The sequence below is a fragment of the Fusarium solani genome (genome assembly GCF_023522795.1).
Source record: "Fusarium solani strain SB1 chromosome Unknown bctg00000010, whole genome shotgun sequence".
NCBI classification, from domain to species: domain Eukaryota; kingdom Fungi; phylum Ascomycota; class Sordariomycetes; order Hypocreales; family Nectriaceae; genus Fusarium; species Fusarium solani.
Genome location: NW_027072147.1, coordinates 517020 through 542081, shown reverse-complemented (window position 1 = coordinate 542081; position 25062 = coordinate 517020). Strand labels below are relative to the sequence as shown.

The window sequence follows — 25062 nt, the reverse complement described above, 5'->3', positions numbered from 1 at the left end:
CCAACTCGTCTCGATACTAAGCACTGTAGCCTCGACTCTTAAACCTCACGTAAAAGTTGCTCTGTTTGACAAACCACGCATTGTGTAGCTTCCAGTCTGAGTCTTCACTTGGGAATTTCAACTGCCTTGATGTTAGCCCGGCGCTCGAATAACGAGACCTTCTTTTTACTTGCCTCGTACCGCATCAGGAGAGCGGGTATTAACTTGTACATTTCCAACAAGCTAATATTCTTTCCAATGCAAGTCCTCGATCCCGCCCCAAAACTAAAGAGGCAATTATCCATTAGACGTCGTTGGTCCGGGGACGCCTCGAGCCATCTGAGAGGTCTGAAGATGTCAGGATCTGATCCAAATATCGAGGCGTCGCGATGGATCGTCCATGCGTTGCAGCCAACGATGGTGCCTCCGGGGATGAACTGGCCCGAGATCTTGACTCCTTGTGGAGGTGTGATTCTTTCGAGTGTCAGGCCGGCTGCTGGGTGGATTCGTAAGGCTTCTTTTATCACGGCGCCCAATACGGGTAGGTCACGAGCTTCTTCCCAGTCGACTAGTCCATCTGTCCGTTTAAACTGTCCAGTCCTCTTTTGCTCATCCAACTCCGCCATCAGGCGCTCAAGTTCCTCCGGGTTCCTCAAAAGGAAGTAAAATACTGATCGCAAAGAGATTGCCGTTGTGTCGGAGCCGGCAAAGATATTGGCAACAGTCAGGGCGAGGACACGCTCACTAGTGACGAATTCGGGATCCTTCTTGTTTGCCTCGAGAAACCGAGAAAGAAAGTCGCGTCTGGCTGATGAGGCATCCATTCTCGAGGATGGCTTTTCTTGACCTGTTGTGAGATCGACTCGTTCGGAGAACCTCTGGCGGGCAAAGGTTACCATGGGGGTTGTTGAACCGATCAGGCCCAGTCGGGATAAGAACAGCCGGATCGGGTTCTTGAGTAGGAAACTGTCGATGATGGGCATCTGGCCAACCTGTTCTCTCGGTCAGCCGGCGGACCCCCAGAAAAGCATTGAAGACCTTACAACACTGGCATAATCGAGCATCCACTCGATGCTAGATATGATTCCATCAACATCAACACCACGGTCAACAAACCCCAACCTCTTTGAATACGTGAGTTCACCAATTACATCAAACGCATAAAACTGCAACCACTTGCCAAAGTCACAATGCTCCTGCTTATCTTTAAACCTCTCGTCAATCTGTCGAATGAGCTCTACCGTCGTCGAGTCCACGTATGGCTCAAACTGCACCAGCGTACTCATGGCGTAGGCACTACTAACAGATCTCCTGAGCTTGGCGTGGAATCTCGTGTCGGTTGATGTGAAGAGTGTGAATAGGGGCCTGCCCTTGGCGAGCGTCTGCTGGACGGTGTAAAAGTCGGACTTTTTGAAGCCTGCTGCTAGTCCGTAGATCTGACGGATGGCGCTGGGATCGGATATGGATATCGCGTTGGGACCGAGCCTCACGAGCTTTCCATATCGCTCGTGTAGTTTGACGTGGTTTATGTCTGGTCGCCGGCCCCATACGACGTACAGTCTCCAAACGTCGCTGAGAGAGGCCAAGAAAGGACCAGGAATGTTCGAGATGCCATGGCCGTATCTGTTGTAGACTAACTTAGCCACGAGAGACAGGACGAGAAGTCCGGCGAGGAGATCCAGATGGGTTGAAATAAAGCTGAGGATAAACATCTTGCAGCAATGGAGGCTTTCTTTTCAGGGCGGAAGCCTTCTGGACATGATAGCTGTACTTGTAGGCGCACTGAAACTCTATTTCTGCCTTAATAGGGTTGGTCTGAGGAAAGCAATGCCGAGTTCTTGCGGGCATTCGTTGTATCCGCCACTGTCCGTCGGAACTCGGACGTCATTCCGACATTGCCAGCCTTGGATACCCTCTACAAACGCGGGGTATGGGGATGCACCCCAGCACGAACCGAGGACTAGACAGTCGCAAGCGCTCTTCAAAGGTCATGAGTTTTTACCCAGGCTATCAGGTACAAGATAGGCGATCTAGGGAGCTTCTGGGACCAACAATTCGATGAAAGGAAACCGCCTTCTTTGTTACCTGGCCAAGCCCTCCATCTGCAGCCTTGAAGAAGCAATTGCCAACCTTGCAATTTGTTATCGAATCTAGCATTACCCAAGTCCAAGGCAAAACACGCAGTCTCCTTTGTCGTTGTCGATGGGCATAGCTATCTTCTCAAGGGTATCAACCTCAACATGAAAGCCCACATGCCCGGGCACAGTAATAACAGTAGAGTCCAGTGATTTAATGCGCCATCAAAATTTTTCTCCTCTTGAAAGAACTTGATATTCATGAGGGCAGATGGCGAAAATGCGGTGTTTGCCTGGAAAGATTGCTGTTAACTATCTGCTTTCAATTCTATACTTGGCCCGCATCCTGAGCTTTCTCAGAGGTACCATTGACCAAAGCCTGCTTCTTCTTTGCTGCGTTTCTCGCATTTATCAAGGCTATCTGTTTCTCCAGCCTCCACGGGTAATCATACGTCCCCATGAAAATCTCGAGCAGTTGAATCTCCTTTGGCTCCAGGTAGCTCGCAGAGCTAAGCACCAGTTCCAACTCCTCTCTAGTCTTTACCTCGCGGCTGTTTGCTCGACCGTTGCGTGCACCAAAGGTTTCGAGGAGTTGTTGGTGACGCCACTGTGAGATGTCGTTGTACTCTTCCTCGGGTCCATGGATAGCTCTTTCGATGGTGAAGCCGTTGTTGTTGATGACGAGTCTGCAGTTGTCTTAGCTACATTGTCGTAAATCTTCTTGGGAAGTACTTACAGCAGAGGCGCCAATCCATGCCGGATCATGGTCGCTATCTCCTGGACAGTCAGCTGCAAACTCCCATCGCCAACTACCAGAATAGTCCGTCCGCCACGCATGCCACCTCGAGCCTGGATCTCAGACTGTGCCAGAGCAGCGCCTAAGCACGAGCCGACCGAGTACCCGATAGACCCAAAGTAGACTTGCGTGATGTATTTGATGTCGTTAGGTAGAATAGCATCAGGGAAGCCGAATTGTGCTGTGCCTGACTCGACGACCACGACGTCGCCTGGTCTGGAGAATTGGCCGATCCGTTTCCAGATCCAGGACTGCTTGATCTCGTTGCTATCGGCATCGTTTGAGTTCTCCTCGGGAAAGGTTGGTAGAGGAACAAGGGGGATCTTGGCGCCCTTGAATGCAGACAGGAGTTTTTGCAACACTTTTCAGATGGTCGTCAGTACAATGGTCCGGATTCTCAAAAGGCCCGACTTACAAGGCCGCAGAAAGACTTGGTCGAACTTCTGGCCGAATATCTGGAGGCTAGTCAGTGGCAAGAATACAGGCTATGTTACAATCGGGTACACGAACCGTACAGCTGTCTGGTTCAAGCATGAGAGACTGATGAAGACCTATCTGTCTGCTGTGGCCTCCAGTATTGCTATCTGACAGGAAAGGACCAAGGTTGATGATGCAGTCGCTCTCCTCGACGTATTGCTTCAGGCCAGGTGTAGAAACATCACCAGCATAAATACCCCTCCAGATCGGTAAGGTCTCGTCAATAATCCCCTTGCCCATTGGAGCCGTGAAAACGGGGAAGCTGAGAAGGTTTGCCAACTGTCTCGCTTCCTCAACCGCGCTGTGTCGAGATACCAAACCGTCAACGAGGAGAAGAGGTTTCTTTGCTTGAGAGACGGCTTCGACAATGTGTTGAATAGCAAGGGCTTCGTTTTCGATGTTGACAGGATACGTCAGGTCGATTGGTTGCTCCAGACGGCGAGTAGACACGGGGATGTGCACAAAATCCATTGGCACAAAGATGTACACAGGCAGAGACTTGATCCAGCATTCCCGGATGACCCGCTAGAAGGCATTAGTTAGATATTGTCAACCAGATGAGAATTCACCTACATCGATTTCAGCCGTCGCAGTATCTGCATCGTCGATCCATGCGTGCGCACATCTGACATGGCTGGAGATCTTGTCAAACACCTGCAACTGCGTCAGCCTGTGTCTTTGAGCCACGAAGAAAACTTACTCTATGGTCAGGGTTTGAACCTAGACAATGATGGATCATGACGCGGTTCTTTTGCGCTTCAGTCGGAGTCGTTCCCACTACGTGGATAACCTTGACTTGTTCGGTATAGGCGCCTGCGACACCGTTCAAGGCGCTCATCTCTCCCACGCCCATAGTGGTTGTGACTAAACCCTCTGTAAGCATCGTATATAGTTGTCAGGATGAACAAAGCTTACTTGCGCCTGGGCAATCTTTGACACGAGCGTAACCATCTGCGGCGTATGCTGCGTTGAGCTCGTTTGTGTTGCCAACTATCAGACATGTAAGCAGTTGAAGAACAAGGGTGTAAAGGCAAACTCACCCCATCTTAGGCCCGGAACTTGCTTGATGTAGTCGAGCAGTTCTAGGTTCATGTCACCCGGAACGCCCATGATGCTTTCTGTGCCCTGCTGGCGAATTCTAAACAGCGGTCAGCAAGAGGCCTCTGCTTGATAGAAACGTGAGCTCACCGAGTCCAGAGGTACAGCCCAAGAGGGATAGTAGGGGTCGTAGCATCGGATGATACATCAGCGGTGAGTGAACCCATGATTGGTGGTGGGATGACAGCGAACGGGATGGAAGGCGGCAGCCAACGGTGAGTTGAGGGAAATCAGGGTGAGATGAGATGCGCGGTGCCGCTATTGCCACAGAGTGATGCAGTTTACCAACACCACGGTGAAAGGAAATGGTCTTATATAATAGGTACCAAGACAAACACTCTGTATTTGAGGTCCGCCAAGGAGTGACGAGTTGGCCAATGTGCCGAGTGCCACCCGGAAAGCCACGGATATGAAGCTGGCAGGCTGCATTGGGCGAAATGGTGGCGCTGTTTAACCTTGAATGCAGGCTTTTGTAACAAATGACGCTCCGTAAATGCATGCTTGTCTTGCGCAATATGGGGGGTTTATAATTGCAGCCTACCTGTTTCTCTTCCTAAGAGCTCACGGCATCCACGCTGAAGCAAACATAACTGTCCACATACCCATGGAAAACATACCAAACTCATACCTCCCTACCTAGGTAGCCTAGCTAGGTGAATGATAGCTATCGACACCTTGGTTGACGCCGGCCACCTCGGAAATATTCCGCCCCCCACGGCTATAACTCAGCCCGTCGCTTCCCGGCACGTCCCCCACAAACCGGGCATCCCACTCTACCAACATTAATCAATTGTCAGCAAACAAGACGCCCGTAAACGGACCTACGAGGCGTGTCTCCAGTACTGCAAGTCCAAGGCCAAGCGCGAGCCCAGTTTCAATCTTCGAGTGTGCGTCAAGTAGGTGAGGGAGCACAGTGAGTGTACCGGGTGAGACCTAGACTTGGGGAGCTCGACTCATCTTCACCAGACAGGTATGGACGAAGAAGTTGTAAGAACTGTCGGGTTGTCTTCTAGTGATGCCAGAGACGTTCTGTTCAGATTTACTAATGAATATGACACCTGCGACTCGGAGGACCAGCTTGCTTGCGCCAACGGCTTGGGCGATGTTGGTTTGGCTTTTAACAGTACCAAGGCCTCGAATCAGGCTCACCATGTGGTGGTTCTCTAGAACCTCATGAGTAAAGGTGCTGAGCTGTTGAGTCGTCGGAGATTCGACGCTCAGGGCTGGGTTACTGCTCAAGGGGCAACTACCTATGTCGATCTGCAAGTAAGGGAACGTGGCGGAAAACTCTCCTCCTTTATTTGCAACAGACACTCCTACTGGGCTACACAAGTCCTGGAAGGCGCTTCCGTTATGACCGAGAGGTGATTCTTCCGTAGCACGTCGGCAAAACCAAGTTACCCAGGACTGCTACGGATACCTTCTTCCCCAGCAAGCACATGGCCAGACAGACCATCAGGAGCGGACGATATCTGACACTGTTTGAACAGTTCAACCCCTTGTTAGACTCGTGGTACAAAGAGTTAACCCACCTCGAATTCCTCGGTAAGCCTTACGTGCTAATAGACGTGAAGCCATCTCGGACGCCCTGAAGCAGCTTTTTATTGCTCAGATACTACTATGCAACTATATATATTAACTTAGCTAGTTAGCATTTAGGTCTTATTCAAACACCCTCCTACTTGGACAGTGTTTATTAAGCATAGTAGAATATTAAAAAGAAAAACAACATAAACTACCTATATCCGGAAGGCTTACTTTAGCTTGCTAGATATGACTAGATCGTCTTTCTATCAACATAATCTTAGAAATGGCCACTCCCCAGCATCAACCATCTGTCTACGCACTCGCGCCATTCTGACCTGACTTTTTTCCTCCATTCGTCAGACCATTGGCATCATACTTGTATCTCTCCTCCAATTCCCAGTACTTGTTGAACCCTACTCCGTAGCAGACCTCCTCGTAGCTCAGAATCTGCTCCGGCTTCCCAATGGAAAAGCTCTTCTTCAACGACTCGAGAGCCTCTCTTGTGCTCCTCAGATGTGCAGCCACGAGCGTCCAAGGATAGGCTACGGTGACCATGCCGATGGAAGCAAGATCCTTGGCTGACATGTTCTCAGTGAGACCGCCCTCGATGATGTTGGCGCAGAGAGGGCCCTTGACCTCCTTGACGGCGCGGATCATTGTGTCTCTGTCGGGAAGAGCCTCGATGAAAACAAGGTCTACGCCGATTTCGAGAAACTTGTTGGCTCGGTAGATGGCTTCTTCCCAGCCGTGGGTATTGTAAGAGTCTGTACGCGCTTGGATGACAATGTCCAGTCCTTCATCTCGGGCGTCGACGGCTGCCTTCATACGGGCAAAGGCCTCGCCCCTGGAAACGACTGACTTGCCCTTTGTGTGGCCACATCCTGCGGAAAGAGGTTGTTAGTCAAGCAGGATTTGTCGATGATGGTAGGCGGATAAGTTAGACTTACGCTTCGGCCAGGTCTGGTCCTCAATCATGATACCGGCGGCTCCAGCACGTGCAAAAGATTCCACAGTCCTTTTGACGTTCATCGGCGAGCCGTACCCGGTATCGCCGTCTGCCATGACGGGAACTGAGACTTGGCGAACAGCCTCTTGGATCTTGTCGCAGACTTCCTGCAGGGCGATATATCCTGTATCCGGAAGGCTGCAATGTAAAGCTCGTTAGTCCTTGGTTATTAGATTGAACTACGAGGGAACATACCCATACGAACTTGCGACGGCATATCCAGCAAGGAAGACGAATGGAAACCCAGCCTCTTCAGCAAGACGCGAAGTCAGACCATCATAAGTACATACATGAGCAGCGATCTTTGCCGGATCACGATAAGACTCGAGGATCATGGTCCTCATGCGAGATGCCTGGATGGACGGGATTTTGCCACGGACGTTGGGTAGATGAAGAGTGACACCCCTCAACTCCCCGGGCTTCCCATTCTGCTCCGTCTTGATGGGGTTGCCAAAGTGGAAGGGGTACTCGTGGGTGTTGACGATGCTTGAAGTCATGATGGCGATGTGTAAACTTGTTTGATGCCTCGGGTTTAGATGATGACATTTGGCCAAGACACTAACATCCTGAACATCACAAGCTCCTTATATATGTACGAATGTCTTTGACTCTTTGTGTCTGCAATGACTCCATCTCCAGAGCAGGTTGAGTATATCCGACGCTCGGGGGGCAAAACCGGCCAGGTCCGGATAGTTCAGGAGATAGGAGTGCCGACTTCCCCGCAATCCTACCCCTTGACGAGAGGGGCCGGCATATCAGATCACAGCAATTGCCGAGCCCAGTGGTCATGACCTTGGTAGATAGATGTCATTCCGAGCCCGTTCCGATACTGTTAGCCGTGAATCTCTGAAGTCCGGATCGCATCCGGTCCCCCACGCGACGGTTCGAGTCGGTTGCTTTTAAGCTTATTTTGCTCATGCGCTTCTCGATCCCACCATGACGACGCCAGCGGGGTGCATGAATGGGGTGCATGAATCATATCCTAGAATAGGCCTACTCTGTTGAATTCGTGATATCAGGGGCGGGGTTGGAAGTTGTGGAGGTGGAAAAAAGCTACAAACGAGACACAAATACGAAGACAATGAGCTCATCCTCTCTTGTCGGTACTCAATAAAGCATCGTAGGAATAATAAGAAGATAAAGAAAACATTCTAGATTCTCGCTTTGTTATAATGTCTATTGGGATATCTTACATCAATTTCCTCAAACTAAGGTAGTATCCGCTCTTGCGCTTTTCTGTCGGCACAGAGGACAGCCACCGATTTACCAAAGACCATCACCAATATCCATCCGACTCGAACGCCAGATCGTGTACCGCAGCCTTTTACACGTAGCTGCTGACCGATCGATTATCCAAGGTAGATCAAACCACAATCACAGACGTCTTTGCTTGGCTATACCCCGCGATAGTCATGCCAACACATATGATCATGCAACGGCCTTCGGAGACAACAACAAGTTCATCTAACTTCCATTCGACATGTGTTGATGGAAAGTGACGGATGGTGACGGTCAAAAGTTGATTGGTTCGAGATCTTGAACTTGTGAGCTTGGCGACTTGGCAGACAGCCCATGCACTAATCCAAGGGCGAGTCTTGGCTGCAAACTACCCGGGGCTGTGTATGAAGCACACTTGGAACCACGCCCGAGCAGTCCTGGCCGTGGGACATTGTCTGATGATTCTTTCCGGATGAACATCAACCACTGATCTTGGATACGCCCGGGGCTTCTCTAGCCGAATGTTGAGCCCAGCATCCCGGAGCATACGCAAGACGATATCCGAGGGCAGTTCAGCATAGTGGGGGATGCTGGCTTGGACAAGTTGGGTAGGAATCGGGATAATCTAAGATGGACTAGGGGATTTGCCAGAGCCCAGGATTCTCAAAATCCGGGGTAATCCGGGGTGAGGGGTACACGGTTGCTCGGGCTCTCAGAAGTATAAGAAGGCTTGACAATCAAGGAAGAGAGCTCAGAAACAAGATCCAGCTCACTCAGCTCTCTCTTCCCAATCTACTTTATCATCTATACGTTCCAATCCAAATCATGACGCACCAAGCCCAAGATGACGCCCGCGACTTGGCGCAGATGGTCTCTCATGATGGCGAGAAGCCGCAGGGCGTCCATGAAGAACTCAAGCACGACAGCGACCTCGAGGGAGACACTAGGAGCTATGCTACTACGGCTCCCAAGACGTCTCCTGCCGAGATTAAGCTTGTGCGAAAGCTCGACTGGATCATCTTGCCCACTCTTTGGATCATGTACGCATACCTGAGTTGTAGGGAGGCAAAACTGACTGTCTGAAGGTACTGGTTCAACTATCTGGATCGAAACGCAATCACGGTTGCCCGCCTCGATGGTCTCGAGGAGGAGCTCAACTTGACGTCGACTCAGTATCAAACCTCGGTGGCCATCCTGTTTGTCGGATACATCCTTGGCCAGGTGCCCAGCAGTAAGTCCTCGATCCCGAGCTCATTCCAGAAAGCAGGGTAGACTGACACCCTTAGACATGCTCATCACTCGACTCCGGCCGTCCATATTCATGGCATCCTTCATGGCGCTTTGGGCCGTTGTCAGTACCCTCACAGCCATAGCCAAAGATTTCAAAGGGCTGCTTCTCACCCGTTTCTTCCTCGGTGTTGTCGAAGCTCCTTTCTATCCCGGCGCGCTTTATATGTTGTCCATGTTCTATAATAGGAACGAAATCGCCACGAGGATTTCTATCCTTTTTACTGCGAATATTTGCGGCACCGCGTTCGCTGGCCTCATTGCTATTGGCGTTTTCAAGATGAGCGGTATCGCCGGTCTCGCGGGATGGAGGTGGTTATTCATCCTCCAAGGCATCATTACCTTTATCGTGTCTATTGTTTCCATTTTCATCTTACCAGACGAGCCTCAAAACACTCGGTGGTTATCCCAAGAGGAACGCAACCTCGCAGCTTCTCGCATTGCTGAGGATACCGTCCGTCTCAAGGCCAACACCAGCACTTGGGCCGGTCTCGTCGAGGCACTACGTGACCCAAACCTCTGGGTTCTAATCTTCGTCCAACATCTACACTTGGCCGCCAGCAATTTCAAGAACTTTTTCCCAACTATTGTCGAAACTCTGGGGTTCTCTCGGAACGTCACGCTCGCGCTGACGTGCCCTCCTTACCTTGTGTCAGGGGTCATTTCCATCGCGTGGGCAGCGAGCTCCGGTAAGTTGACAGCAGTGCAGCATTTTGCCACCCGACTTGCTTTTGAAACAAGCTAACCAGGTTAGGACACTTTAATGAAAGAGTCTGGCACATCACGGCTTCAAAGTGTGTCGCAGTACTTGGATTCGTGCTTGCCTGTACAACTCTAAACATTGGGGCCCGGTACTTTGCCATGTGCACATTCGCGACAGGAGTTTACTCCGCGAATAGCATCATCTTGGGCTGGGTATCGACAACCTGTGGACAGACCAGGGAGAAGAAGGCAATCTCTCTGGCTATTGTTAATACCTTTGCGTCCATCTCTGCCATCTACGGTCCAGTAGGTCGTCTCTCTCCAGTCTAAATTCCACGTAGACTGACCTCTCCAGTATCTGTGGCCAAAGTCGAACGCGCCGCGGTATACCATTCCTATGCTTGCGAGTGCAGCCTTTTCCATTGGCGCTGTTTTTCTGGCATGGCTGCTACGATGGATGCTTGTCAGGGCAAACAAGAAGCTCCTCCAACAATCTGGCGACAGCCGCCCCAACCTGTACCCTTACTAGCAGTGTTAATAGCCACGGAAGCGTGTCCTTGTCTAGTTGACAGCCACTTTCAGCTGTTGTCCCAGACGCGCGTCTAGTAGAGGAGGAGTGACATTCTCAACATGGGGTCCCTCCTTAGCCTTTTGGAGGATGGTACAGCTCGGTTAGAATTAAGTGCAGTTCTATGAGTTCCCCTGAATTAACGTCATTGTGAAAAATGCAACTTGAGAATCATCATGACTCAACACCAGCCGTCTCTTGACATTCCGAATACCGAGGTTTAGCTCATGATGTCATCGCTATATAGGGGCCATCGCTAAAACGGTAAGCGTTACGAGCCTAAGGTAGGAGGCCTTTCCAGCCACGACTGCACAGCCACTCGCGATGGGCTGAACAGGGGTAAATCTACATTTTGCGATGGCGATCTATCCATTCCAGCGCGAGATGACGGGAGGAGGATCCTCCCTGGGCAGCACCGTTGCTGTCGCATCCAGAGACAGCCACGATAATATCGCTTTTCGATGGCTGGACCCGACAGGGAGGTTAAAGTTGTTTCGCCCGGAGGCACAGACACCTCATGCCCAGACCATCCACGCCGAGATTGATGTGACGATGACCCTTCCCCTGTAAGATAAGGATAAGTCTTCCCAAAGGAGAATCCCGACCGTGAATCCTGGGCTTCAGCTCTCGAACATGTCCGAGGGTGGGCTTCAGCTTGCTGCATTTGGTGATGCTTGCGGCAACGCCGTTTGAGGCGCAGCAGCAGCAGCAGAAGTCAGGCTCTGTGACGTGACGTCTTTCTGCAAATTATTGACAGATGATGAAATGTGTGTTCTTGGCTCCCCCATGGTCTTGCCGTGTCTCTCTCGCCTTGACTCGCCACAATGCGACATCAGATCATCAAGGAGCCACAAAAGCAATTCGTAGCGCGGGATCGTCGACGAGGACAGTCTGTGTGAGATTCTGATCCGCGGGAAAATGGCGTCGTTTTGTGCCTATCCCAGAGGTCTAGACCACTGAGGACTCGGGGACCAGTTTGCGCAATTGTCACCTCCTCAAACCCTTGACCGTCTCCATGGCGATTTGGATTGGATTGGACCCTGGTTTTTTCGTTACCCAGGGCTGCAGGAAGGGCAAAGATGATGATTGGCGTTTTTGCAGGGGACACGGAATGGCTTACCGGGCACCGTAGACCCCTGTTTTTTTAACCCGGGTTGATTTTTTAGCTGATTTTGATCATCGCGAATCACATTTCAACAACGCTCAACGCCTCCTCTCGCCCAATTTCCCACCTTCTCCATCACATCCATCACACCCTTTTTCTTTTTTCGTTCCCTTGACCCAAGATCGGGTACGTGTGGTTTCCCCATCTTTTTGACTTTCTCCCGCTTTCCGCACCGCCAAGACATTGCTCAACGGGCCACCCTCCCAATCACAGCGGGAGGCCTGCCCTGGACCTGGTCAACGGACGAGGGGATTCCGAGACATTTCTCCATGGATCGGATCGAGCTCACCTGCAGTGCAGTCCCGGCCCAACTAATTTAATGCCCCGCGAGCCCCTGTTTTTAACGGCTTACCTGCCCACACACACCTGTACCCGTACCTGTGCCTCTGCCCGACTTCGAAACTCCCCTTGGCAGTCGCGCTAAACGTGTCGGGTCCTGAGGTGTCAAGAAGTCCGCCGCCCGCTCTTGCTGTCAGCCAACGAACCAACAAGGCTCCATCTCTCAGAAACATCCATCCCACTTGGACATTGACTCAACATCCATCTCGACGTCACCTCCAACTACACACAAGCAAAGCTATTACTGCCTCTCGTAGGCATCCAAGCTATGCTTGGCTCTCTCGCTGTTCTTCTCGCGCCCTGACAATGCCGTGCCGCAATCGTCGACTGTCGCTGCGAGCTATCATCACCAATCGCTCCATCCTCATTTCTAGACAGTCGGATCCTGCTCTCGCCGGTCCGACAGTATCATCATGACCTCCAGCTGGGCCTCCCTCTTTCCCAGGACGGACTTTCAGTTCGGTGTTGTGCGTCTCATCCACTGCTTCGTCCATCGTAGTGTCTAACTCCTCCCAGGAAGGCGATGATTCCCGTGTCGGCTCTACCAGAAATGGTGGCAGCGGAGGCACCCTCAGCGCCAACAGCAACGAGAAGTCATCCTCTCTGCAATCCCTCGGAGCTACCTTTATTCCCGTTGTCATCTATGCCACCTGTTGCTTGCTCTTCTTCTGCTGCTTTCGCCGGAAATGCGGTCGAGTCTATGCTCCTCGGACAATGCCCAGTCTGAGATCACCATAGTATGAAGCCCTGAATTCGATTATATGACCGGCCTACTAATCGTCGATAGCACGGCAACTCCAATCCTCCCCAACGGTTGGTTCAATTGGGTCGTACCCTTCTTCAAAATCCCAGACACCTTCATCCTTAACCATAGCTCCCTTGATGGCTTCTTCTTTCTGCGCTACCTCAGGGTCTTGCGCAACATCTTCCTCGTCGGCATCTGCATTACATGGCCTATCCTTTTTGCCGTCCACATCACCGGCCACAACGACGTCAAGCAGCTTGATCTTTTGACCATTGGTAACATCAAAGACCCCAGGCGCATGTGGGCACACGTCGTTGTCGCGTGGCTATTCTTTGGTAAGTGATGGGCGATACTTACTCGACCAAACAGCCCAGTCGCGAGAATCCTGAGTCTAACCAATGCAGGATTTGTCCTCTTCACAATCAGCCGAGAATGTATCTACTACGTCGGTATCCGCCAGGCCTTTCTCTCTTCACCTCACTATGCCAGGCGTCTATCATCCAGAACCCTCCTAGTCACCTCCATACCCGAACGCTATCTCGACGAAGCTCGTATCCGGAAGCTCTACGGCGATGCGGTCAAGCGTGTATGGATCCCCCGAACAGCCAAGGCCCTCATCAAGCTCGTGGAAGAGAGAGAACAGACGGCACTACGACTGGAAAAGGCCGAGATCACGCTCATCAAAAAGGCCAACATGGCCCGCAAGAAGCAGCTGAAAGTCCAGCCACCGACCACCTCTTCTTCTGCCGAACCATGTGCTGCACCCTCCAATTCCTCGATCAGGACAGAAACCGACAGCGAGCAGCCTCGATCTAGTGCACCACGTGTCGAGATTACCGAAAATGACAACACCCAGAACGAGAATGGCCAAGACGAAGGTTTCAAATCTAACCTGACACAAGTGTCTCAGACCGACACACACGACTTACTCGAAAAGGCGGCTGAAGATCCCGAGTATGTCCACCCATACGGACTCAACCCAGACCTCCCCGATGTCCGTGGATCCGTGGCTGCTCAGTGGATTCCAGTCACCGTCCGGCCCCATCACCGACCCCTTCACAACTTTTTTCGACGTGTCGATACCATTCGGTGGTGCCGCAAGCGACTCAAGGAACTCAACCTCGAAATCTTCAAGCTACGCCGTCAGGTTCGTCGAGGAGATGGCCAGACTCTGCCCGCGGCCTTTATCGAGTTCGATACCCAGGAGAGCGCCCAGGCTGCCCACCAAGTAGTTGCTCACCATCGACCTCTGCAACTCGCACCGCGCATTTTGGGTGTCCGTCCCGATGAGGTTGTCTGGAGCTCGCTGAGGATGCGTTGGTGGGAACGAATCATCCGTCGTTTTCTCATCATGGGTTTGGTCACAGTCGCCATCATCTTTTGGTCGATTCCGTCCGCTTTCATCGGCATCATATCCAACATCAAGTTCCTCAGCAGCCTTCCCTTCCTCACGTGGATCAAGCTGTTACCAGGTGCCGTTACTGGCTTTCTCCAAGGTTTCCTGCCCGCCATTGCTCTGTCGTTTTGGATGTCGCTGGTCCCTGCGATGCTTAGATGTATGTTTTATGTCCCCCGTGATAATTCCCCTTCTAACTTGTGCAGTCTGTGGTATCAGGGCTGGTATTCCGTCCATGGTGTTGGTCGAACTGTTTACACAAGAGGTCTACTTTGCATTCCAGATCGTGCAGGTCTTTTTGATCACGACTCTTACCTCAGCGGCCTCGGCAACCGTCATGACCATCATCAAGGAGCCGTTGAAGACGCCTGACCTTCTCGCCGAGAATCTGCCCAAAGCGTCCAACTTTTACCTTTCGTATATCCTCGTCCAGTGCCTGGCCATTGGCGCAACTGGTCTGCTACATATCTTTGAACTAATTCGGCATTATGGCTTTGCAAGGGTCACGCAGATTCCGAGGACTCGTTTCAATGTTTGGTATAAACTGCAGCCTCCTCGATGGGGTGGTGTATACCCTATTTACACCAATATGGCCGTCATCGGTAAGTATTGGCTTCAGGGTTATCTCATAAAGGGGACGTGACTGACTCTATGGCAGCCCTTTCTTACACATGCATTGCTCCTCTAATCCTCATCTTCGCCTGTGCCGGAATGACATTTGTGCGCATCATTTATCGATACAACATTCTCTACGTCTTCGACTCGGAGATGGACAGTCTGGGTTTGTTTTATCCGAACGCCCTGATCCATCTCATCGTCGGGTTGTACTTGGCTGAGATCTGCATGATTGGACTCTTTGCCCTCAAGCTTGCGTTCCCGCCCATGGTCATGATGCTCATCTTCCTCATCATCACCGGCCTTGTTCACCTATCCCTCCGCGATTCGATCTCGCCGCTACTCACGAATCTCCCGCAGACGCTGTCGTTGGAGGAGGAGCTGCAACAGGAAGAGAAGGCGGCGGCAGAGGCAAGGCTGCAGGAGGCTGCCGAATCAGGCCAGGCCGGTACGGGCACTGCTGCCAGTTATTTCGATACGGAGCAGAATTTTGGCGAAGAAGAGATGGAAGACGCCCCGAGCGAGGACGAGGACGACCATACACACGAGGGACCCCAAAGCTCGAGAGCAGTCGAAGGAGCAGGTGGCCTCAAGTTGCTGACGACCGAATGGATCAAGTCGATGACAAAGGAGAAGCTAAAGACAGAGGCGGAACAGGCGGAACAGGGGCCCGTCATGAAGTTTCTGAACAAGTGGATTCTCGTTCGTGGGAATGAGTCGTCCGAGTCGGATCAGCCCCCGACGTTTGTGAAGCGATTCTTTCACCCCGAGATTTACGAAGACTTTATCGCCCTGCGAAAACTGATTCACGTCGAGGATCAGCCCGAGTTTGACTACGAGGTGGACGAAAAGCTGTCCAACTATTGGCCACCTGAGCTCTGGAGACCCAAGCCTGTTTTGTGGATCCCACGAGATGACGCCCGTGTTAGTCGACAAGAGGTGGCACACACGAGAAAGATTACACCCATCACGGACGTGGGCGTGGGTCTGAATGAGAGGGGACTGGTTGTGGTGGATGTTGAGGCAGCGCCGTTCCCGAGACTGAGGCTGCTGCACTAATCGATCGTACATGATGTAATTTATGATGGAGCTTGTCACGATACCCTCTTTGGCATATAAGCGTTGTTTAGTTGCTATAATTACAGAAGCGCCGATGGGTGCGTTGTGTTGAGACCTTGTGTGTCTGGTGAACTGGAGATCTCGGAGTAGTAGGCCTCGTCGTTGGGTTCACGTCCTAGAAAGTTGGTGAGACTCTTGAGCTCTGGTTGACTGCCTCCAGGTTGCAGGACGAGCTGACGGTACTTGAGACCGGCAGCCTTGTCCATGGGGTTTGCTTTGAATGCGCTGACCCAGAGATCTGTGGCGTAGACCTTGGACCTGCGACTGTGAGTACATGAGGTGAATACCTGGGGATGTGGGAGCTTACAGGGCATAGGTAAAGTATGCGGCATCGTATCCTCTGAATGGGTGGGCAAATGAAGCCTGGCCGATGCTGTCTTCTCTCCATAGACCCATGATTTCCGACTTACTCTTGTTCCAGAGCTCGGTGGTGTCCACTGGACGGCCCTCCTCGGCGTTGTGAATGGTAAGATCAAACAGCGCAAGAAAGACTTGGTGTAGCATCGCATGTGCTCCATTGACATGCTTGGTCCTCGCGAGATCTAGCGCCAACTTTTCCGGGAGCGTCTCACTCGGCCTCTCCCGTTCACCTTTCTGACCCTCCCAGAATGCCAGCCCCTCGTCGTCTAGGTAGCTATAATGACGGCCCAGGCGACGCAGGACGGACGGAACCCAAATCCAGCTCTCGAGGAGAATGCTGGGGATCTCGACAAAGTCACGGGCGCAGCCGTGCTGGTGCGCCGTCCGCGTTACGAGCTTGTGGATGGCGTGGCCGAGCTCGTGGAACATTGTCTTGAGCTCCGAGTGCATGAGGAGCGTTGGACGGGAGGGGGTGTGGATGAGGGATGTTACGAGGGAGGAGGAAGGGTAGTGGCGCGTGTTTTCGGGGGTTGTGAAGCCCTGGAGATGTTAGCACGGTGTATTTAATGTGTGAGATGGGTATACTTACTGGTTGGATGAGGGAGCTGTGGGCGCCAGAGTATTTACCCTCTCGAGCATAGAGGTCAAGATATAGATATCCCAAGAACCCTCCACCTTGATCCTCCGAGTCCCACGCTTCATAAACGGTGACATCCTTCTGCCACGTCGGCGCATCAGTTGGGATAAAGACCATGCCAAACAACTCCTCAAAGATGCCGAGCATGCCCTTGAGACTGTGGTTGACCTCGAAGTACTCGGAGATCAGCAGCGAGTCGACAGAGTATCGCTCCTTTTCGAGGATTCGTGCGTAAAAGGCCCAATCCCATGCGTTGAGTCTTGAAGCATCTTCGGGGTCTTCGTCGGTGCCGTGATCTTTGATGTACGTCTGTTTGATCTTGTAGAGTGTCTTCATTTCTTCTTCGGCTAGTGGTTTGAGCTCTGTTCTTAGTCTTTCGAGTCTTGCGATGACACTTTCGACGCTTTTGGCCATCTTGTCTTCCATCTTGAGAGCGGCGTGTGTCTTGAAGCCCAGCATTCTCGCGGTGCTGTTACGTAGCTCCACGGCTCTCTCGAGTCGCGCCACATTCTCAGGGAAGCGCTGTTCCTTTGCTGTGAGAAGAGCCTTGCGTGTACGAGGACTAATAGCATGCTTCATGACCGAGATGAGATGGCCCTTTTTGAATGTGACTTTGAGCTTTGTGCCGTCCTCACTGAGGGCCATGGCATCCAGGATGTTGGGAGGGACACCGGCGAGTTCATCACGCGTGAAGTAGATGCCGTCGTCGGATTCGCTGATGGTTTTCCGTGCTGCTACTAGGACTTGGTTACGTTCTTCGACAGCTTCCATGTACTTTTCCCTCAGAGCTTCATCCTGTATGCCTGCGCCTGTGTTTTGATAGGCGCGGTGTGTCTTGAAGAGCATGTACGCAGACTCATCGTCTAACGCTTCTTCACCACTTTGATGTTTCTCGTATACGGCTTTTACGAGGGAAGCCACGTCTCTGCGCATGAGGCCCTCGGCGTTGGCTTTGAGAGTCATCTCTTCAACCTTGCGGGACGCGTCGCGGAGGTCTTTGTCCTCGGAGACGGAGCTGAAGAGACGGGCGATGAGGCCTGACTTGGAGACATTGTGATCATGATGCAAGATGGGGAGGAGGAGGTTGGAGAAGGTGGCAGTAGAGGGTGTGAGCGTCGAGACGAGGCTGTCTTCGAGGGCAGTTGTGGAAGAGATGTTGGAGGATGTCTCGGCGAGGAGAGCCGAGGGTGTCGTCGTGAAGGAGGGTGGTGACTGAGGTGGTTTCATCGTGGGTGTCAAAATGCGGGGGATCACGTGTTGGAGACGGGGAAGTGAGCGAAGCATGAGATGAGATGAAAATGTTGAGGTAGGTGAGGCTGATGATGTCAGGGTAAAAGCGGAGAGGTGTAGTGGGTCTTGGTGTTTCAGCCACTTTGAAGAGCAAACAATTATTCCAATAATGCAAACATACTCCGTACACCAACAACTACACCTTTGGAACTTCAAACCCTCCCGTCCTCCTAAACACCTGATTCGGATCATAGTCGGCAACCATGTCCCTCGCAAACTGCTGCCCCGGCAACCTCAACCTCTCGTAAAAGTCCTGATAAGTCCCCGCGCTGTTCATGAGCAGCGGCACGTACATGCCCTTGATGTCACCATCCGAGACCATGTCCTGCGTGATATCCCACGTCGCGTCCGTGACATTCTTGATTAGGTCGCTTATCCGCTTCTGCATCTCGTCGTATCGCGCTATAGGCTTCAGATCCTCGACCTTGTGTCCGAAGAAACTGAAGCTCGCTTCGATTATTATGCGGTCGTGGTGCTTGGTCTCCATGTCGAGCATGTCGTGACCTCTATCGTGCGCTGCCCTCGCGGCTTGGTGTGTCAAGGGCGTGTAGCTGATTTCGGAGATCATGCCGGGGAGGATTTGTACCATGTCGACGACGCTACGCCAGTGGTTGTAGATGCCCACGAGGAGCTCATCGCGGTATGCGTTTGGGGGGTTGGGGATTGTCTCTGTTCCGATGACGGTGATGCGGTCTTTTGTTACGAATCTGTCGTTTTCTTTGATGAGATCCGAGTAGCTTCGGTCTCTGCAGGTGTTTCTGTACGGGTCGAGGAATAAGAAGGCTTGAAAGAGTGTCGCCGCCTTGATCGTCCAGTCCATCTGCCTCCCATCGTAAAACGCATGCAGCACCCAGATATCCAACTTGTCCTCGTATATTCGCCTTGCCTTGAGCATGATGGATGCCTTTGGATCGCTGTTATACTGGGTAAACTCGCGTACCGCCGTTAGAATACGTCTATCGACGTACTCGTCTCTGTGGAAGAGCATAACGCCGCCCCAGACTATCCCCTGCTTGAAGCCTTGCATATGGAACGAGGTAACAATGCCGTATCTGTTTCCACCTCCTCGGATAGCACGGTAAAGGTCTGCGTGGTTGACATGGTTGGCAATAGCCATGGATCCATTGGCGAGAACAACTTGCATCTCGAGGATTGACGACGCTCCCCAGCCGTATTGCTGCGTGTAAAAAGAGAGGCCTCCCCCGGTGAGGTACCCTCCAACGCCGATTTGTCCAAACCTCGGTGTAGGTAACATCCATCCTGTTCCTTCGAGTCTGGGGATGACGTCGTTCCATATAGCTCCAGGTCCGAGATCAATCTGTCCAGACTCGGTGTCGAGGATGACATGGTTCATCTTCCTCAGCGAAATAAGCGGGCCATTGTCCACGCTGGAGAAGAAATCGTTTTGGTTAGATCCTCCTGCTTTTATGGCGAAATTTTGATCGCTCTGACTCAGGATCGTCATAATACCGCGGACTTGGTCGGGGTTGTAAGGGTACAGGACACAGGAGGGTGTCCTTGACCTAGCGGCGGTCGAATGGTAGCTCAAGCGTTCTTCTTGGTATTCCTTGTCCATGGGCAAGGCGATCTCTATCGTCGTGGTGTTTTTGATGGAGCCGCAGACATCTTTGTTGTAGTCTGGTAACATGCGTTGTGGTATCCTACGGGCGTGGGCGACGGCGACGAGCAGGGTCGCCAACGAGGGGAGACGCATCGTGGGGATTATGGGTGATCATGTTAGATTGGGGGTTTCCCTCTTATTATTGTGTCCTTTTGATCTTTATCAACGGTTCTTCATACTAGCTTTCGGCGTTATGTGTTGAAATGTTGAGCAAACTTTGAGATCTCCTACGTGTGTAGGGTAGGACGCGAGACCTACACGAGGTGAAGAATGATCAGGTCGATGAACATGGGAAATGAACAGAACTATATAGAGAAAGCTTTTGTTAATAAAATTTTCCTTTTGAAGATCAATTCGAGATACTGGTAGTAACGCTGCCTCCGGCTTCTCGGACGAAGCTATGCAAGGTCCGTAGGTAGATTATAACGACGGGAAGTCATCACAACACAATTCCCTTTGTGATCTCTTCAAAGTGATGGCATCAAGGTTTCGCTTAAACATCCTCCTTGGCTACTAGTTAATTGGCATTTCGTCTCTTTCAAGGGACTTCAGAAGGCAGCTTGTGTGAAGTGAGTGATGTCTTCTTCATGCTACTTCGCTTCAACCTGGTATCTACACAACGCCCCTCAACACCTCAACGACAATCACTTCACCCAACTCCAGTCACCCCAAAACCGCTTTTCAACCATCTACTCCATAACAAGCACGTTCCTGAATCGGGGCTTTCCAGCAATCAGACTGTCAACTGCATCTTGCACCTTCTCAAATGGATACCTCTCAATCATACACTTGACACCGTGTATCATGGCGAACCGAATAGCCTGCTCGCTGTCGATGGCGTGACCGCTCGGCCAGCCAGTCACACTCGCTCCCTTGGAGACAAGAGCTGCGCTGTCAATCTCGACGGGTCCGACGGGTGCAAGACTCAGTAGCTTTCCCTCAGGCGCGAGGGCTCCAACAAGAGGTGTGATGGCCTTGGGGTTCGGTGCTGTCTGGACAATGATGGAAGCTCCGCCGAGCTTATTCAGCTCAGCTGCCACATCTGACTTCTTTGTGTTGATGTAATGGCTGGCTCCGAGCTCCTTTGCAAATTGGGCCTTGTCGTCGCCCGAAGAGAGCACGGCGACTTCGTAGCCCATCTTGTTGGCGTACTGTACTGCGAGATGGCCGAGACCTCCGAGACCCTGCACAGCAACCAGGGCGCCCTGCTCAACGTGGAGCTTGCGTATTCCGTTGAAGACGGTCACGCCGGCGCACAGTAGGGGAGCTACCTCGGCGGGATCAATCTCCTTAGGGATGCGCACAACGGCTTCGGCGCGGAGAAGGACGTACTCGGCGAAGCCTCCGTCGCGGCTTACACCGTTGACGGCCTTGTTGTTGCACATCTGGAACTGAGCCTTCTGGCACTGCCGACAGGTCTGATCATGTCCACCGTGCCAAGGACCACCAACACGGTCTCCATCTTGGAAACCCGTAACGCCCTCGCCGATCTGAACGACATTGCCGACAATCTCGTGGCCGGGGACTCGAGGGAAGACGTCGCCCATGTGGCCAGTTGCGACGCCTACATCGGAGAAGCAGACGCCGCAGGCGAGGACCTTGACGAGGATCTCGCCTCGGGAGGGTTGTTTGAGGGGAACCTCTTGGAGGGTGAAGGGGGAGTTTGCCTTTTCGAGGATACAGGCCTTGTAGGTCTTGGGGAGGGAAGACATGATGAAGATTGGATCAATTGGGTTGAGACTTGTTTGTTCAATTGATGGATGAAGCTTGATGCTCAGTAGTGAATGATATACAACCTTTACATTGGGGACAGCCCATATCTTTTATATCAACCAGACGCAACCAGAATCATCTCACAACATATCATCCCCACCAACCAGACACAGAATAACAATCAAGCTGTCTGAAACTTTCGGGTTCAATCACCGCAAACTCCGTGCCCCTCACTCCCCCAGATGCGGAATTATGGCCTTCCAATCGTCACCAACGAACAGCCGAGAGGTGACATCACAATGTCGACAAGTCCGATCGGTCGGCTGCTCCCGCTAGCGTTTTTTTGCGTTCGGAGATCAGAGCTTGGGTGCCAAGGGCCGGGATGAGGTATCGGATTTGTTGAAGGGGAGATGTTCCAAAGCCGCAGAGTTGATCCGATGGTTTTTCCGAGATAAATGAGCACGAGCCACAGTCAGCCACCGATGCCACAGCACCAGCCATAGCATCAGCCACACGGGCATCCTCCAAAGAAATTTCCCCCACCATAAACTTCAGCCTTTCGTTTGGCGATCACTCAAAAGCTCCTTTTGCGCAAACAACGAAAAACAATGCCTCTCGACACGTCAACATATTCATTAGCCCTCCTGCGCGTAGACGGCCGTCGCTGGAACGAGCTCCGTCGCCTCAATGCCCAGATCCGCACCCAAGATGCCGCAGATGGATCATCATACCTCGAGATGGGCCACACAAAAGTCATGTGCATCGTGACAGGTCCGTCGGAGCAGGGACAGCAGCAACGACGTGTGCAGACGGCGCAGAGGGATGTCGCGGCTATTAATGTGAATGTGGTTATTGCTGGGTTTTCGAGCGTGGATCGCAAGAAGAGGGGGCGCAACGACAAGTAAGTTGTAGATACGATGTTTTAAAGGTGGATGTGCTAACTCATTGTAGGCGCACTCAAGAGATCGAAGTCACAATTGCGAATGCATTCGCCTCGAATCTGCACACGCATCTGTTCCCTCACTCTTCAATCACAATCTCCCTCCACGTCCTCTCCCAAGATGGCTCCCTCCTCGCCGCCCTCCTTAACGCGACGACCCTCGCCCTCATCGACGCCGGTATCCCCATGACGGACTACATCGCCGCCTGTACAGCTGGCTCGACCTCTACATACGCTGCGGGCGACGACTCGGCGGATCCTCTGCTAGACCTTAACAACCAAGAGGAGCAGGAGCTGCCGTTCCTTACTGTCGCGACATTGGGAGGGAGTGATCGCGTGGCTGCGCTCGTCTGCGAGAGTCGCGTGCAGGTCAGCCGTCTAGAAGGCATGTTGGTAGTAGGCGTGGACGGATGCAAGCAAGTGAAGCAGTTCCTGGATCAGGTGGTGAAGGACAAGGGCGCCGAGATGGTCAGGGAGGGAGCAGCTGAGAGGAGCGACGCCATGGACGTCATGATGCAAGAATAGACTTGATACCTGGGTGGCATACGAAGGGTTTTATTTGGTTCAGGAAAATATCCATGGATATATCGGAGTTTTTGTGTTTTGTTAGGTATGGTACAGGTTTGTCTCCGCCTTTCAGTAAGAAATAGTGTCACAAAGCTAATGCCTACATTCTCAAGATACCCGACCCCTTTACAGCTCCTCGTGCACAATCTTTTGCTCCTTGGGCTCAGCCTCAGGCTTCTTGGTCTCTGGCTCAGTCTCAGCTTCAACCTCAGGCTCGGCCTCCGGCTTAGCCTCAGTTTCGGCTTCCTTCTGGGCCTCAACCTTGGTCTCCTCCTCACTCTCGACCTCGGCCTCCTTGACAGTCTCAGCCTGCTCAGGGGCTTCGGTCTCAACTTCAGGCTCGGGGTCGGTAGCCTGGGTGGCCTCCTCCTGGGTGCCTTCGGCCTTGGGCTCAGCGTTGAAGTCCTCGGGAAGCTTCTTCTTGGCACCCTCACCCATGCGGATGGTGTCAACCCAGTTCTCGACACTGTGGAGGCTAAAGTCGCCCTGGTACTGACGCCACCAGTTTCGGCGTGTGTTGATGGCGATCAGGTTGACCTCGTCGCTAAGGCCAAGAGCCTTGGGAAGAGTCGAAGCAGCCTCGCTGTCGCTGGGAATGGAGATGAAGGGGAAAGTGTGTCGTCCGCCGTGGACATACTTGGTGTTGAGGTGAGACAGCGAGTCAACAGCCTTCTCGCCAGCTTCGCCGGGAGTAAAAACAAGGATGCAGGTGTGGGACTTGGGGGCAAGGCATTCCTTGGTGAGCTTCTCAAGCGAAGTGATGGTGTCGATGGGGACGATGGAGGGGATGGCTGACTCGGCGGCTTCAGAAGCGGACTCGGGCTCAGCGGTAGGCTCTTCCTTGACAGTCTCGGTCGACTTGCTCTTCTTGTTCTTGGCTCCGTTGCTCTTGGCCTTGGAAGCCTTGCCATTATCAGGAGCAGGGTCAGGGTTAGGCTGAGCAGCCTGGGAAAGGAACTTGACCATGTCCTTCTTGACGAGCTCTCCGTTGTAGAGGATAGGCTCTTGGCCGTCACCTGGGATGAGGACAAGAGTCGGGAAATCCTTAATGCCAAACTTCTCAACCGCAGCCTTCTCCTTATCACGGATCTGGGCCACAGAAATGACATCGAGGAACTCAATGGCGATACTTCGGATGAGAGCGCTGGTGGTTCCCTTCTTGGTGAACAGGATAGCCTTGGGCTTATCACCACCCAAGAAAGAGTCCAGATCCTTGTCGCTCACTCGGGTGACATGGTTGTTGATCTTGCTCGAGACAGCCTCACTGATGGCACCGGCAGTTCGCTGACCCTGGTAGTCCTCGACAACAGGCTTGCCGTACTTCTTACCAGGACGGACAATCTTGAGAGTAGGGAAACCCTGGACACCCATGGAGCCGCAGAATGGCTTGTTGGCGTCATCATCGCAGTCAATGGCCGCGACCTTGGCGAGACCCTCAAGGTTCTTGGCGGCCTTTTCGTAGGCGGGCTTGAGGTTCTGGCAGTGGCCGCACCAAGGGGCGTAGAACTCGACGATCTGATTTGTCAGCGACGAGTATGAGTTATTTGTGAATAGAAACATACCGAGGTGTAGTTGGACTTGGCAATGAGCTTATCATAAGTCTTTGCGTTCAACTGCAAAACGGGCGAGTTCTTGGTGTAGATGGCAGCGTCAGCCGCGGGCAAAGCCGCCAGCGCTGCCGTCAACGTCACCAGCAGAGAAGAGGTGGGGTTATGCATCACGTATGCTGAATCAGGCGACGAGATGCAGTAAAGGGAGAAACTTGGATCAAAAGGTCAAATAGAGGAGAAGAATCTCTTTGTGCTCCAAGGTCAAGGCCGAG

At 52.3% G+C, this 25062-nt stretch overlaps 10 protein-coding genes across 10 annotated transcripts; 3 read left to right on the top strand and 7 right to left on the bottom strand.

Annotated features, from left to right (window-relative positions):
* Positions 1 to 104: 104 nt before the first annotated feature.
* On the bottom strand, positions 105 to 1691 carry MRS44_014224 (uncharacterized protein; the record flags this gene model as incomplete). The annotated part of the gene is made up of 2 exons (XM_065618327.1): positions 105 to 971; positions 1023 to 1691. The coding sequence occupies 2 exons, from the start codon at positions 1689 to 1691 to the stop codon at positions 105 to 107; spliced, it is 1536 nt and encodes a 511-aa protein (XP_065474399.1).
* A 691-nt stretch (positions 1692 to 2382) lies between these two features.
* MRS44_014223 (uncharacterized protein) lies at positions 2383 to 4592 on the bottom strand (the record flags this gene model as incomplete). The annotated part of the gene is made up of 9 exons (XM_065618326.1): positions 2383 to 2740; positions 2791 to 3211; positions 3266 to 3305; positions 3361 to 3852; positions 3901 to 3981; positions 4028 to 4200; positions 4243 to 4317; positions 4368 to 4465; positions 4516 to 4592. 9 exons carry the CDS (start codon positions 4590 to 4592, stop codon positions 2383 to 2385), a joined length of 1815 nt encoding a protein of 604 aa, XP_065474398.1.
* Positions 4593 to 6264: 1672 nt separating this feature from the next.
* Positions 6265 to 7455, bottom strand: MRS44_014222 (uncharacterized protein; the record flags this gene model as incomplete). The annotated part of the gene is made up of 3 exons (XM_046273022.2): positions 6265 to 6833; positions 6900 to 7096; positions 7154 to 7455. The coding sequence occupies 3 exons, from the start codon at positions 7453 to 7455 to the stop codon at positions 6265 to 6267; spliced, it is 1068 nt and encodes a 355-aa protein (XP_046127657.1).
* Positions 7456 to 9001: 1546 nt separating this feature from the next.
* Positions 9002 to 10694, top strand: MRS44_014221 (uncharacterized protein; the record flags this gene model as incomplete). The annotated part of the gene is made up of 5 exons (XM_046278896.2): positions 9002 to 9216; positions 9262 to 9407; positions 9463 to 10152; positions 10218 to 10471; positions 10521 to 10694. 5 exons carry the CDS (start codon positions 9002 to 9004, stop codon positions 10692 to 10694), a joined length of 1479 nt encoding a protein of 492 aa, XP_046127656.2.
* Positions 10695 to 12650: 1956 nt separating this feature from the next.
* On the top strand, positions 12651 to 16052 carry MRS44_014220 (uncharacterized protein; the record flags this gene model as incomplete). Its single annotated transcript, XM_046284794.2, has 6 exons — positions 12651 to 12704; positions 12754 to 12974; positions 13025 to 13317; positions 13387 to 14538; positions 14585 to 14980; positions 15037 to 16052. The coding sequence occupies 6 exons, from the start codon at positions 12651 to 12653 to the stop codon at positions 16050 to 16052; spliced, it is 3132 nt and encodes a 1043-aa protein (XP_046127655.1).
* An 80-nt stretch (positions 16053 to 16132) lies between these two features.
* On the bottom strand, positions 16133 to 18336 carry MRS44_014219 (uncharacterized protein; the record flags this gene model as incomplete). Its single annotated transcript, XM_046281590.1, has 3 exons — positions 16133 to 16370; positions 16420 to 17012; positions 17062 to 18336. 3 exons carry the CDS (start codon positions 18334 to 18336, stop codon positions 16133 to 16135), a joined length of 2106 nt encoding a protein of 701 aa, XP_046127654.1.
* A 199-nt stretch (positions 18337 to 18535) lies between these two features.
* Positions 18536 to 20113, bottom strand: MRS44_014218 (uncharacterized protein; the record flags this gene model as incomplete). Its single annotated transcript, XM_046277372.2, has 1 exon — positions 18536 to 20113. One exon carries the CDS (start codon positions 20111 to 20113, stop codon positions 18536 to 18538), a length of 1578 nt encoding a protein of 525 aa, XP_046127653.2.
* Positions 20114 to 20709: 596 nt separating this feature from the next.
* On the bottom strand, positions 20710 to 21732 carry MRS44_014217 (uncharacterized protein; the record flags this gene model as incomplete). The annotated part of the gene is made up of 1 exon (XM_046277371.2): positions 20710 to 21732. One exon carries the CDS (start codon positions 21730 to 21732, stop codon positions 20710 to 20712), a length of 1023 nt encoding a protein of 340 aa, XP_046127652.2.
* A 609-nt stretch (positions 21733 to 22341) lies between these two features.
* On the top strand, positions 22342 to 23198 carry MRS44_014216 (uncharacterized protein; the record flags this gene model as incomplete). Its single annotated transcript, XM_046284793.2, has 2 exons — positions 22342 to 22634; positions 22685 to 23198. The coding sequence occupies 2 exons, from the start codon at positions 22342 to 22344 to the stop codon at positions 23196 to 23198; spliced, it is 807 nt and encodes a 268-aa protein (XP_046127651.1).
* Positions 23199 to 23366: 168 nt separating this feature from the next.
* On the bottom strand, positions 23367 to 24958 carry MRS44_014215 (uncharacterized protein; the record flags this gene model as incomplete). Its single annotated transcript, XM_065618325.1, has 2 exons — positions 23367 to 24755; positions 24803 to 24958. 2 exons carry the CDS (start codon positions 24956 to 24958, stop codon positions 23367 to 23369), a joined length of 1545 nt encoding a protein of 514 aa, XP_065474397.1.
* Positions 24959 to 25062: the final 104 nt, after the last annotated feature.